Source organism: Vigna unguiculata, chromosome 7 (assembly GCF_037176805.1).
Source record: "Vigna unguiculata cultivar grain cowpea cultivar isolate G323 ecotype 2 chromosome 7, ASM3717680v1, whole genome shotgun sequence".
Lineage (NCBI taxonomy): Eukaryota > Viridiplantae > Streptophyta > Magnoliopsida > Fabales > Fabaceae > Vigna > Vigna unguiculata.
This window is the reverse complement of record NC_140798.1, coordinates 46,081,336-46,097,117: the sequence shown is the minus strand read 5'-3', so window position 1 is coordinate 46,097,117 and position 15,782 is coordinate 46,081,336. Positions and strand designations below refer to the sequence as shown.

The following is a 15,782-nucleotide window of genomic DNA, read 5'->3' as shown; positions in this document are numbered from 1 at the left end:
ATAACTCATGAGTTAACCCAACTCACCACCAATTCGAGTCAGATTGAGTCAAAATTTTAGTTTTTTAAATGTAGGTTAAGGTGAGTATGACTCATTTAATTCATAGGTTAAATAAATTTGAGTCATATTGAAAATTGGTTGACCTACAACCCAAACAAGACATTTTATAAAAAAAAAATATATTATTTTTAATATTTTTTTATTAAAATTATTTATTACTCCTAACTATATAGATTTACTCTTCAATCTTCTTAAATACTAAAATATTGTTCAACAATATTTTAATTTTCAACTACTATATTTATGATAATATTTGAATAATTAAATAAACATTTTGGTTTCACTGTTATAAAAAGAATGAATGAGATTAATTCATATAAATAGTACTATAATAAATTTATAAATAATTTTCAAATCAAAATATCTTGCAAGTAAATTAACATACTAAATTACTAATTCACCAAACAGTGATAAATCAAATTGAATTAAATAATTTTTAACTCATAAAAAAATAAATGAGATTGAAATTACTGTAATATGATGAATCACTTTCACATCCGGTAATTCAACCCATCTCCTGATTTAAAATGTTTTGAATGAAGTATGTGTATCAACATCATTTTTGCATTAGGTACATAACTAATAAATTTGGTCATTCAAATAAAATTACAACCGTTTTAAGTACCATCCATTTACTCTGGTGTCTTAATCCCAATAAAATACAGTTGGAAGAATTAGTAATCACTTCACACTTATAACCAATCCATCTCAAACAACTTAGTAACCACCTGGACATCACTACAGCATCCATGCGTTTTAGATTTGACAACTTCTATCAAATCTACTCCTTCCATTAAAAAATTATTATATATTTTTTAACTACTAAAATAAATACTCTTCTGAACTTTTTTTTTTCGACTTAGAATTTTAGTAATTCCTCGAAATATAAGTAAGAGTAATTGGTAAACGTATTTATTTGGAAAGACAAGAAAGTTTAACTTTTAAAAGTATTAACTAAATTTGTACTAACAAAAAATTTATTAAAATAATATCATTAAAGTCAATTATCGATTGTGACTCTATCACAATTTTTTTCTTGAAAAGTACTTAAAATATAAAAGAGGAAATGTGTATATAATTATCAACTCTTAAACTAAGCAAGATTAATAGGTATATAAGAACAAATATTTTGTTAAAATTATCTTATTATTTATGATGTAAAAATATTTTAATTTAAATCACATATTTATATTCTTATTTTATTATTTTTAAAATAAATATATCGGCATATCATACTAATTATCACATTACTAAAACTTGAATTCACAATTTGTTGTCAATAAAAAGTCGAGTCATATAAAAAAGAGATGCCCTTCAAAGTTTCAACCGCACTAGTCATTTTTCACCTAAATCTATTCCAAATATAATTTTTTTCATAACATACGATTTTGTTAGCTGTGGAAACTTAAGTTATGCAAGAAAGATACACCTTTGATGTATCAACACGATTAGTGTTTTTTCACCTAAATTTATCTCAAAGATGATCCAATTGTTTTTCCTGCATTTATTGAAAATATAGTTGGGACAACTTTGCTTAAATCTGTTATCGAAAAGGATGAAAATAATTTTGTTCGGGTTAATGGAGATTGTCATTTTGCTTGTTAATTTAAATTTCATAATCTTGATTAATAATGAACCAAGGCGTAAGGTCTGTATGATTAAAAATATATTTTATGTAATTATATAAAGTTGTTATTATGTTATAATCCGTTATTATTTTATTATTCATTACTAGTTCTCATTAAACATCAATTACTCCACTAAAAGATTTAAAAGACTATCAACTTGATATTTCTGTTTATAACACAATTACAAGCTTTTAACAAATGAAAATCAATAGTTGACCATGATAACATCACGTCAACAATTTAGATATAAAATGGATTCACTAATTTAATTGATTGATTTGATTTTGAGAGGAACTCTATAGTCATATTTAATATAAAATGGATTTACTAATCTAAAATTATCCTCTTTAAAAAGATTTGATTGATTACGAGAGGAAGTCTAGTCATCTTAATAACTTCTTAGGATGGAAATTCAAAAGTAGACACTATTTATAAAACAATAGTGGATAAGGTTGTGTAGCACAATTTCTGTTGCATAAATAAAGCTGTTCCTTTTGGTAACTACAAAATCTAAAATTTTGAATCTAAACCCGTACACGTCTCATATGGGATAAGCCATTGCTTTCTCCTTAAGAAAAAAATAATAGTGAAAATGTTACATTTTCATCTAAAATATTACACATCCAAAATGAAAACTCTCAAAAATCTATTTAGATATCAATCGCTAATATTATGCCAAAAAATAATATTATATTAAATTAAACACGACTCAACAAAATTAGATAAAAAAAATTATCACTTAGAATATGAGGCACCTAAATTAAGAATTCTATAAAGCTTTCATAGTCAATTAATTTGTATTACATTTTTAATTAATTTATAAATTTTAATTAAATATATATTTTTAATTTATATTCACATAAATTTTTTAAAATTATAAATATTTAATAAAGTAATTTATTATAAATAAATATGCAAATCTATAAAAGTAAAGAAAAAATTGTTAAAAATTCATTCCTCAAAAAAGAATTCCGAGAATAATCAAGATGAAAATTTTGTCTTTCATAAACAAATTATACTTTAAAGTGTAAAAGTATTTAACTTGAAAAGAAAAATTCTGATAATATACTCACGGAATAAAATCTAGAAGTGGTATATAATAAGAGAAATATATTTATCTTTTCAAACATCTCAAGCAAAATTGAAACAACAAAAAATATATTTTATCCGTTTTTAAGACACGTAAAGATCTTTAGTCTGCTTCAAGACTACCGAAAACCGAAGATATTTGTTATTATTAGTAAGGGTATCTATCATTCTTAATGATACTACCAAGAGGATATATTTTTTTTTTTAGTTTTTCTTGACTTTTAGTTGAAATTTATTTGGTCTAGGTTTTTCGATTTTTGGTCTAAGTTATTTGGCCGCAGGTCTTACTATAGATTAAAAAAATGTTTTATATTAATTTTAGTCGGGCAAAATAAGAAGAAAACAACAAAAATAATAAGAGATGATGGAAAGAGATATGGGCTATATTAATAAAAAAAACTGACTATGTTTTTATATATAATTAAGTTAGAAGCGTTTATAATATTTTATTATATACCATCAAACTTTATTTGTTGGGGAATAGCTTAAACATAATATATAATAAATATAAGAGATAATAATGTGGATCATATATAGGTTATGTTGTTGGTTGACTTCGTATTTAATTTGTTAAAATTAGGTTGAGGTAGCTTGATTTGCACACGATTTTCTAGTTAATAATTCTGATCTATCTTGTATAATTATTGGGTTTACACATTTTTTTTAAAAAAACAACAAAAGTCTTTCATAATTTTTCAGTCCTCAATTTTAATATCTTATAAAACAAAATTTTACTTTAACAATTACATAAAAAGTTTAAATACTAATAATTTACTAATTAAAACAAACAAATAATAAAATATATTAAAATAGATGAAAAATATATATAAATATGTGCTATAAACATATAATATTGATGAAATAATAAATTAAAGTATTTAAGTATAATTAACAAACAATACTATATAACAATAATATTTAAAAAAAGGAGTGGCCGATCTATATTTTAATCCATGTAGATTGCAAGTTATACAAAAGAGACTTTTAACGTACTGAAATGTTTAGCTCACTGCATTCTTTTTAAAAACGGGACGTGGGATGTGATGTGTATAAGCGAAAATCAGTGAATAAAATTTGTGATTGATATTAAATGAAAAATTTTAATAGTTTACATGTAATAGATATTGAGTATGTAATTATTTACTTACTACATATATTATGTATACCACATGTGACTACGTCCTACTTACTTCTTAATAAATATGTATAATTACTAGTTCAGTTTTCTAATTTTTTAGTTTAGTTTAATTTGGTATTTATATTTTTTGTTGGTTCAATTTAGTATTTAATTATTTAAAAGGGTTTAATTTGGTCATCTCCGTTAACTTGAAGTTAATACCGTGTATGTACAGGACACATGTCAAATGTCGAAATTTTTTAATTTTTTTTTTAAATTTATAATATGTCACGTGTCAGTTTACTGTCGTGTCACATAAAAATTTACTGTCGTGACACATGACAGTGGTAAAATTTATTTTCAATTTAGTTTTCTATTAAATTTTTTTATTCAATTTAGTACCACAATTTTTTAAAATAATCCAATTTTGTCGTTTCAAATTTGAGATCAAATTAGTAAATAAGTTTAATTATAACTTATATATATATATATATATATATATATATTAAAATTATTGTTTTGAATTTGTACCTCAACTCACTACACCTAAATATTCAAATTATTTTGTTTTTTACAAGTATAAAAAATTTCAAATATAAAAAATTATAAAAGTAAAAATGTAAAAAATAAAATAATTTGAGTATTTAGGTGAAGTGATTTGAGATATATATTAAAAAAATTATTTTTCTAGATATTAAAATCTAAAATGTTTTATATTTAAATGTTAATTTTATAAATATTAGTATATTTTTCTAAAATATTTATAATATTTCAAGTTTATTATATCAATTACATCATTTACAATACTTTTTCTTATTTTTAAAATTTTTTTCTTAATCCAAACGGTCTTATTTTATTTCCATATCTTCTCAAATCTTCTTATTTTGACTCTTTAAATCTATCATCTAATTCAAAGATAGGAGAATTGACATAATTTCATATATAAAAGAAATCATCTGATCCTACAATAATATTTATTAAGGAAACAAATTTTTAAATAAAATGATCTTAAGAAACCTTAATTTTTATATTTAAAAAAAAGTGAATAATAATAAAGTGTAATATTAAATGGTAATAAAAAAATATTGTAATGTCCAAATATCAATGTTTGTTTATTAAAATGAATATTTAAAAGTAAAAATAAAATGAAATGAAAATAGAGGGAGAAAATGATTGGCAACTATCATCTGAAGTGAGGACATTTATTTGCCAGCCTGCCACTTCTTTAACCAATTTGCCGTGGCTTTCTGGGTCAACACCAACTTTCTTTTCCTAATAAATAAATAAATAAATAAATAAGTATACGCTTTGGACAGTGCATCATACGCTGCTACAACTATTATAATATATTGCATCGTTTAGCTGTGAACTAAATAATGCGTTTTCTTAAATAAAACTTTTTTTTTTCATGAAATTGTTTGTGATCTACAACTGTTTGACCTTTTGCATATTGATTTATTAAAATAATAATTTTTTATACAAGTAATATATCAATTAAGTTGGAGAAATCAAACACTCATTCACCGTCATATTTATTACGCATTAATAGACTAAAGATTTTTAATATCTTTTAATAAAAGCTTGTATATTATATATAATATATTATGTATGTGGTTTGTAGATCTCTCTTCAACTTGCTATTGCACCAAATAATAGTATATACTCCACACACCCATTTCCACAACAACTAAAAAGAGCAACTACATTCACACACTCATCTATTATCTACTCCACTCATATGAAAAAAATTAATTTATAAATAATTAAAATATGATTAATTGTTGAAAATTTCACCTCGACTAGAGATAAAACAATTTCATAATATATAAGTAGGGTGTAAACTTCACTTTACAAGTCAGTATTGTGATATTGAGTTAGGCTTAAAACCTAATTCTAACGTTAATATTTATAACGTATACAATTTCGTATTTTTAAAATCTATTTTTTCACCTATTTTAAACTTTCTTTTAATCTGAAAAAAACAGTTACAATTGAGTAATAATAGTATATTTAAACTTGCATACTCGAATTATGTGTAATTATTTAAATTTAAGAAATATTAGGATTCTTGATATTGTTCCTCGGAATATAATGTCAATGTCATTATGCATATGAAAAAAATACATGAGAATAATGATACTTAAATGTGATATAAACACACTATATATTTTTCTTTGATACATTTTTGTAAAAAAACAATATATTTTGTCGATTTTCAAAATCTTAATTCATTAGGATTTTGTACGGAATTATAAGACTTAAAGAAAACAACATAATATCGTTATCCCAGCCAAATATGTTAAAACTGAAATTAAAAATTTGTAATTAATTATTTTCTAGAGAGGCTTTTTATGTGTGCCCGCATGCAAATAATAATTTTTCTTCGTGAGAGAGAGAATTCAAGATTAAAATACATAAAACATTAGACTCTTCCTTAAAGAGTCATAAAAGTGTTTTAAGTCATTATGTGATTTTATTTTTTAATAATTTACTTGTATTCGTTACAAATAACTTTATATAAGCTAAACATATAAGATCCTATAGTCGATGGAAGAATAAACAATGATTTTGAAGATTTGACACAACTACGATTCTGAATTCAAACAGTCAAATTGAATTTTTATTAAAAAATTGAATATGTTTGTAATTTTTATGTTTGAATACGAAATTGAAATTATTTTTGTATTAAATTTTAATATATTTTTGTTTCCAAATTTTAAAAATAAATAAATAATTTTTTAGCTCAATGATAATACACACAACTTCTCTCACATTTTCTTTCAACTTTTACTATTAAGGTTAACTTCACTTGAGAATGTGATATTTGAAAATAGAATTCGACAATCAAGTTAGTATATATATATATATATATATATATATATATATATATTAAAAGTGAGTTTTAAGCTTAACTCAATTCCACAAAATCGGTTTGTAAGGTGAGGTTTGTACTAATGGGTGGTTTGTTAGCGGCTCGATAGTGGATGAAACAAAATATCCAAGAAATCTCGTTAGGATAGTTTTTTTTTCTTTTACAGAATGACTCTGATACCATGTTAGAAATGAGTTTTAAGTCTAACTCAACTCCAAAAAACTGGCTTGTAAGATGAGGTTTGCACCTCATTTATATATTATGAAATTACCTTATCTTTAGTTGTTGTGAGACTTTCAACAATATAAGGATTATATCCAATAACTTTTGAAGAAAACAAAAGTCAATATTGTGACTTTGAAATAATTAATTATTTTGAATTAATTTATGTCATCAAAATATAGGGGCACTTCAAAATATAAGTGATTTTTTTAAAAAAAATTTCAATTCAAAGAGGTTAAGTATGACAAATAAATTATATTTTTAAAATTAAGCATTAGAGATTTAAAAATTGATGCTTTAAAACATTTTTTCCTTATATATAATAGGAATGCTGATAGAGCAATGAAACATGAATTACATGACATAAATAATTATTTTCTTGTTGTGTTAGTATTTCATGTGGTGTTGACTTAATGAGCACCATAAGAGATCTATATTAAGGAAAATAATTTTTTGACGCTAATTTTTTTTTTCACATTTTTCTCTTATAATTTGAGAACTTGAGGTTGTAAGAGATGATATCTTTATATTTGAAAATCACTTAAAAGATGATACCTCAGGTTGTAAGAAAAAATTATCAAAATCTGATTATTAAAATATCGTTATCCTTATAACAATTATCCCAACAAAAGTTTAAAGATTTACATATCCACAACTACATGTGTCAAACTCAAGAACAATTTCTAAGTATAGGTTACATGAAAACTTTGGGTGGGATGAGAAAAGAGGCTATGTGCTGCAACATTCTACGAACTTCAAGCCTCGGTAATCAAATAATATCATATAGGCTGTATTTGGATTGAGGAGTGGATGTGAGAGAGAGTGAGTGATGAATTTGATGAGATGGAAAAATGATTGTGTTGTTGTTTGAATTAAGGGATAGATGATGCGATTTGAGATGAAAATTTGTGAAAATTAGTGTATGATTTGATTGTTATGATAAATTAAAAAAAATTAATAAATAAAAGTAAGTGATTACTATTTTACCCTTGATCACAAATGTGGTATAAATTTAAATTAAATAGTTTAAATGATATGAAATTTAAATGAAAATTCATATTTTTAATTAAAATTGGGAGGATAAAATTAAAATTAGTTGGAAATTGTAGGAAACAATTTTAAATACATTCTCTTAAATAATAATTTATACATTAATAATAGAACTATTGGTAAAGTTATACCCATGACCAAAGCAATAAAATTTTATTAGCAGTGTTGTTATAAAATGATTTAGTAGTACAAAATATAAATTAACGCATAATATCTCTTCTTGTGATTACTGGTCGAGAAATATTAGTCAACTTTATTTAAAATAAAAGTGAATTATTTTTGTTATGGTACTGTACATGAACGGTCTCACATATCTCTTCGATATATGTGGATGGATAAGGGATATATCTTCACCCTCAAATATGATAGAAATCATTTGAAACAGATACGCTTTTCATTTGCATATCTGTTCTCTCACTCGGTCTTTAATAATGACACACGTAAAAACAAACACAGTGATAATGATGATCATATGAGGTTATATTTTCTGGTCTTCCCGCTATCTAGCAATAGCTAAATCTATTGGAACGCACTGTTTAAACTCAACAGTGTTACACCAACTCACCAAACAAATCTTCCTTCGTTCCTATGCATGTCAACTTCCTACTATTCACATTTCAAGAGTCTCACAAGGAGAATGAAGGAATAGCAGCAATACAACTTCACTACCCAGCTTTTCTTTCATTTTATTCTTACTCATTTTAATCTATCTCTCTATATATTTTATATTTATCGCATGTATTACTTTTTTTTTTCTTTTTTTTTTTCTATATGCTTAACTTTTTCTCATAATTTTCGCAATTATAATACGCGGTTGGTCTATCTGTTTTTGTGGTGCTTATTAATTTCAGAGTACGCAAAGGCAAAGGGTTGTTTTCATTTCCAAATACAAATTTTAATCCATTCCATGAACAAAGACCAAACCTTGATGGTGATACGTTTTTATTGAAACTTATTTAGGGAATTGATTTCTAAATAGATTTGTTTTATATCGAAAATTAACTTAAATCCCTGACCACATAGTAAGATACATGTGATCTTTTTCACTCTCCTTTTCTCTTTGAACCGGAAGTCATGAATGATGGTTGTCATTCATATGTTCCACTAAATTACCTAATTAACGAGAGTGCATTAAATCAGTAAAATCCAATACACGTTACGATAAACTATTAAATGAACGATATATATGGTCAATGCTGTACTGTTGAAAACTTTTGAATGGTCAATGTTATCTTTTGAATAATCAACATTATCCTTGGCATGGACTTTAACAGCATATAAATTAAAAATATATATCCATTTAAATAAAGAAACACTAAATTCAAAATTTGTGAGTTAAGGTTTTTTTACACATCCGTTGAGGTAATAGACACCACAGTTTTCCACATCTCCGTCCGCTGAGCGAATTTCAAATTCATCGAGTGAAATATTTCAAAAGTATTTAACAATCTAAAACAACTTTCAAAATATATACATATCTAATTCAACTATCAAATATCATGACATAACATGTATGATTCGATATGGCCAATTATCATGAAACCTAAATGGTTCACACCAATACATCATATATAAAATTGATTCCATTAACCATTTTAAATTAAAACCTAAGCTAACATAATCATAGTTGTCAGACATAATTTATAAATTTTAAAATCTAATGCAAATTAATAAAACATTATCCATCAACCATACAACCACAAACCTTACTGGAATTCTTGAGACAAACTTTTATAGAATGAAGTTGGAATGTTACGTATTGATGTTAAAAAAATTCATGTGAAAGACTGTACTTGTCATAAAAAAAATTTGTTATAGCTTTATTGGCATGGTTAAAATTAGAAGATTGGAAGTACTATCTGGCATAAAACGTAATAACTGAGGAAGGGTTTCATAGTATTTATTTGATATATATTAAAAAGAAAATATTTTGAAATCGGACAGCGGAGTTTTAGGTAGAGCAGAATATGTATATTTATTTCCCCGAAAGCCAAAAAAAGTGTGATAGGTTAACTCATTTGGGAGTTCGTTGTATCTACATATGACCGTATTATAATGTACCTAAATCCATATTAGTTAAAGTTTGGGCGTTCTGACACATGGCTTAGTTATATTTTTTGTGGTTGGTGTCTGATTAAAATTGTTAGAGATAATAAGATAAGACGATGGAGTGTGTAGAGGGGCGTTGAGAGGGGAAAATAATGATGAAAAGCAAGAGAAGTAAATGAGAGAAAGTTTTTACGGGTGTTAGGGTTTAGTTAGACGTCGAAGGGTGGAGTTATGAAAATTAATACCAAGTTAAGTGAGCGTTGAGTGACGTGAAGTCTTTCATTAACTGCTCTCATCTGCCCCCGTTCAGAACTCAGGGTCCCTTCGCCTTTAAAACCTCACCACCCTCTACCCTCTCTTATTATCATCAAACCTTATTCTCTTTCTTCCTCAACCAATTCTCTTCTTTTTCGACCACTCAACAACAACATGCCTCCAGTGTTGCCGGATTTCTCCAACTCGGTCAAGCTCAAGTATGTCAAACTAGGCTACCAGTACCTGGTCAACCACATTCTCACCCTCACTCTTATTCCCATCATGATCGCCATCTCCGTTGAGCTTCTACGCTTGGGCCCCGACGAGATCCTCTCTCTCTGGAACTCCCTCCACTTCGATCTCGTCCAAATCCTCTGCTCGGCCTTCCTCATCATCTTCATAGCCACCGTCTACTTCATGTCAAAGCCTCGTACCATCTACCTCGTTGACTACGCCTGCTTCAAACCACCCGTAACATGTCGTGTTCCTTTTGCTACCTTCATGGAACACTCCAGACTCATCCTCAAGAACAACCCCAAGAGTGTCGAGTTCCAAATGAGGATTCTCGAACGTTCTGGTCTCGGAGAAGAGACCTGTCTCCCCCCCGCCATCCACTACATCCCTCCCAAACCCACCATGGAGGCTGCCAGGGGAGAGGCCGAGCTTGTTATTTTCTCCGCCATGGACTCTTTGTTTGCCAAAACCGGCCTCAAGCCTAAGGACATAGACATCCTCATAGTTAATTGCAGCCTCTTTTCCCCCACTCCTTCCCTGTCTGCTATGGTCATCAACAAGTACAAGCTCAGGAGCAACATCAAGAGCTTCAACCTCTCCGGGATGGGTTGCAGTGCTGGCCTGATATCCATTGACTTGGCACGTGACCTTCTCCAAGTCCACCCCAATTCAAACGCTGTCGTTGTGAGCACGGAGATCATAACCCCTAACTACTACCAGGGCAACGAGCGAGCCATGCTTCTCCCGAATTGCTTGTTCCGAATGGGGGGTGCTGCTATTTTGTTGTCAAACCGTAGGTCTGAACGTAGGAGAGCCAAGTACAGATTGGTACACGTTGTTCGCACACACAAAGGTGCTGACGACAAGGCCTACCGTTGTGTGTTTGAGGAGGAAGACAAAGAAGGGAAGGTGGGGATTTCACTTCAGAAGGATCTCATGGCTATTGCAGGCGAGGCTCTCAAGTCCAACATCACCACCATGGGTCCTCTTGTGCTTCCGGCTTCCGAGCAGTTACTCTTCCTTCTCACTCTCATTGGGAGGAAAATCTTCAACCCCAAATGGAAGCCTTATATTCCTGACTTCAAACAAGCGTTTGAGCACTTCTGCATCCACGCTGGTGGGCGTGCTGTGATTGATGAGTTGCAGAAGAATCTCCAGCTTTCGGCCGAACACGTGGAGGCCTCTAGAATGACCCTGCACAGGTTCGGAAACACTTCCTCTTCTTCTCTGTGGTACGAGCTGAACTACATTGAATCGAAGGGGAGGATGAAGAGAGGAGATAGGGTGTGGCAGATAGCGTTTGGGAGTGGGTTTAAATGCAACAGTGCCGTGTGGAAGTGCAACAGAAACATTAAGACACCGGTTGACGGGCCTTGGTCTGATTGCATTGATCGTTATCCGGTTCACATTCCTGAGATCGTTAAGCTCTAGGGGGAGAATTGAATCAAAGAAGGAAAAAGAAAGAAAAAGAAAAGAAATCGGTTATTGCTTTGGTTTCAGTAATGAAATAGATGAGTACTCATAACCTTTCTCTGCTGTAGCCGAACCACAGATCTCATTTCTCAGTCATATTGGTTATTTTATCATTTCATATCATATCATATCCCACTTTTTATATCCTTTTTTTTTTCCTGTTTATTTTCCAAACAATTACAGGGCTCTAGTGAATTTGCATAGACTTGTGTTTATTGATGAATATGTGCAACATGTAAGGGAAAGAAAAGTTGAATTTGAAGTTTGTATTTGCCTGCAGTGTTATTGGAAGGTTGTAATTAGGACTTGAAATGTAAGTAGAAGTGGTTTGGTTTGTTGTTGTCGGCGAGATTCTATTAAGTTTGGTTAGCATGAGCCAAATGTATTTAGCAATAAGATTGTGAGGTTGTGTGCGAGGAATGTTACATTTAAGAAACCATATTGAATGTGTTGTGATTGTGCGCCAAAATAATGGCGCCTGCTATTGATTAGTAACACCTACCATTCCCAATCATAAAATTTCATTCGGATACGCAGTTGGCAGGTCCTCCTTTTCTTCCGATGTGGTTGTTTTCAATTGCTCTGGCGTTTGGTAGTGTGCGTGCAATAAATTGATGGTTCCCTTGCTTTACTCACTGCCTTTTTGTCACTGTTGGCAATGGGAGTTGTTCACGGGGTCCATGTTTCGTTATTGGGGGATGGTGGGTATCAACAACTGTTTATTGCTCATCTCCTCAAACATTTTTTTTTTACGAGTTTACGTCAAAATGAGAACCGAAGTATTTGAATATGATATAAATCTGCAGAAAATGGCAAATGCTGAAAGTATTTGAATATTTAATCTTTTTCCGCTCGACACTAACTGAACCAGCCACAGAATCTGAGTTGCCACTGCACTTCAAAAGGGTCTTTCTTTATAGATTCTCAATTCTGGAGACTTTGACAGAACATGATTTGTGACTATGGACAAGTGTACTTTCTGTTATAAGTTTTCAAGATTGCAAGCATGTGTTAGGAGATAGTGATTAGTGAAGAGTGTGTATTATATTATTATATGAGGAAAATAAGGAACAGAAAGTGTAGGAGAAAATGGTTTTTGTGGAAGCACGAAGTGTAAGTGAAGTAAAAGATGATATACGTATTTGTACGTGATAGGGAGCATGCAATGCAGCAGAATGGTTTGTCTTTTTTCTTTTATTAAGCAGGCATGAGTGTGAGTGTTATGGTGGGTATTTTCTCTTATCTCTGTGGGGGAAAGAAAGAAGGTAAGTGTGATCGAGAATAGAAAGTGCTGGTAAGTTACGTACATGCGTAGAAATTAGAGATGGTGAAAAGTGAAGTTGACGATCCATCCACCAAACTTTTCAAGACTCATAAAAGATGGGAAAGGCTACTAAGTCGGCTATCACAAATAGAAGAAAGCCAAAACAAAACATGATTGAAATTAATACAGTTTTGTTAGTTCAAGAACGTGACTCACGCCATTATGGTTATGAACTGGCAGGTCTCGCTCCAACGAGCAACACCATTCATTACCATGCTCGCCTTTAATATTATCTATATAGTTAATTTTTTTTTTACAATATATTTGTAAAATAAATAGTTTTGTTTTGTCCTGTTAGGACTTTTTGCTTATATACTAAAGAACAAGCCTGTGATGACGATTTGATTCATAACTCCTTTACTTTCCATAGTCATTCAAATAAACCTTAAAAGGAACTATCGGATTTGTTCATGCTCAGCCTCTAATCATGTCATGTCGATCCTCATATCCATTAATGCCGTTTTTATTGGTTAGACTTTTTTTGTGCCCTTTTATTATATCATACGAATAAAATGAGTCCAAGATGATAAAATTGCAATTTATTAAAGCATATTTTGAAACAGCTGTGTATAGATTCAGCTACCACGTATGATATTGACTGCTCTGGTGCCAAATTTATAGCTCCAATTTGAATTTTGTTTGATCAAAAAGTACAATGAGGACAAAATAATTATGCCACATCTTAATTACTTTTATCCTTTTTCTCACGGACTGGGTCATCATAACTCTAGTTAAATGACAATTCTTTCGTCTTAAATTAAGTGCTTGTTAGAGTAGGTGAAGTAACTACAATATAGAACTTTAAGGAGTTTCGATACGTGGATATAAAAAAGTTAATAACGTGCTTGTTTGAATCGTTATTGTAAAACTCACTGTCTATCATAAAAGATGTTGTTGGGACGGTGTTATTAAAGGGTTAAGGGTCAACCTACTTGCTATTTTCAATACTTCCTTCCTACTACTCACTTTTTTTCTATTCTGTCTTTTTTTTTTTTTCAAATAGTTCACATTCTTTCTTCACCTCTTGAAATATAATCTCTGTTACAATTTGAGTTACGACTTCTTTCAAATTTATTGAATGCTCTTGCTCTATGTAAGTTGAATTAAACCTCCATCCCTTTCTTCGTTTTGTTTATGTTTTGAAGTTTTGGCCTGATTCTATTAGTGGTCATAGTCTCATTGTTCCTTTCTTGATATTGGTTGTTAGCTCCTTAAGTAGTAGTCGTGTTGTGGTGCTCTGTTGTTAGAGATTGTTTGACTGAGTTAATCTCTCTCTAAGGTAAGGAAAACGAGGATTTTAAAACTTTTTTTTTTATGTTTCTTGCATGTTTTTGGTCTTAAATCATACTTGAAATGTTGGTTTGATGTTCGTGGTTGAGTTTTTTAGTTTTGTTGTTTGATATTTTTGGTTTTTGCATACTAAAACCAGTCAAATCCTGCTATTTTAGCTTAAGCGAGAATTTTTAGTTTAAACGAGATAAATCTAGCTTAGTAAGAATTTTTAGCTTAAGTGAGAATAATGTAGCTTAAGCGAGAATTTCTAGCTTAAGCGAGAATAACAGAATTCCACATTGCTCTCTGTTCGAATTTTAGCTTAAGCGATAATTTCTAGCTATTAGTCTAGCTTAAGCAAAACCAGTCTAACTTAAGTGAGAATTGCTACAGAATTTTAATTCCTTATTTTAACTTGTGATTGACTGAGTTAATGTTAAAAATATGATCTATGAAGCTATGCATGAATGATGTAGCATTTTTGTAGACGTGTACGTGATGTGTGTAGCATGGGATGATAATTATTCTAAGGTAACATGTGGAATGTTGATGATGAAAGAGTTTCGAGGGAAATTCTTGTTGATGGTGTGGTTAGTGTATGTCTTGATATAGGAGATATCTAGATAAATGAAGGTATTCTGAACTCTGATAGTGACAAGAGATGCTAGTCTTGAGACATGCTTGGGCCCAAAGCATAATGGGATTAACACAGTTGGGTGATAATCCCTTGTGTCTAGACTCTGTAGAGTTTAGAAACCAACACAAATGCATACTTCCTTTAGAATTCTATATCAAGCGCACAATCCAGATAATTGAGTTTGAGGGTCTTACTCTGTTTACCTTCACATGTCTTGTGTACTTACTGAAACCTGTTTAAAAATCTGTTTGTATACATATATGATTATTTTTTTATTTTATTTTTAGCTTACCCTTTTTCTCTCTATGTTTGTGTTCTCTGTTTGAATTTTCCTTTTTGCAATGATCACCAAATACTTAGTGTGAACAGACGTGTAGATTCTTGCGGATCATTTAGATGGTGGTGATGCTGCTGTCTAGTCTTGGACGCAGTAGCTAATGCTCTTTTGAGCACCTTTTGTCTAACTGTTTTATTTTGCAACTCTTTATTATGTGAGCACT

General features: G+C 29.7%; 1 protein-coding gene across 1 annotated transcript; it reads left to right on the top strand.

Moving 5' to 3' along the window:
- Positions 1-10,445: 10,445 nt before the first annotated feature.
- Positions 10,446-12,581, top strand: LOC114191811 (3-ketoacyl-CoA synthase 6). Its single transcript, XM_028081215.2, has one exon. The coding sequence runs from the start codon at positions 10,517-10,519 to the stop codon at positions 12,005-12,007; it is 1,491 nt and encodes a 496-aa protein (XP_027937016.1). The 5' UTR covers positions 10,446-10,516; the 3' UTR covers positions 12,008-12,581.
- The last annotated feature ends 3,201 nt before the right edge of the window (positions 12,582-15,782 follow it).

Coding starts and splice junctions, on each gene's coding strand:
- LOC114191811 (XM_028081215.2), top strand. CDS start 10,517: ATGCCTCCAGTGTTGCCGGATTTCTCCAACTCGGTCAAGCTCAAGTAT.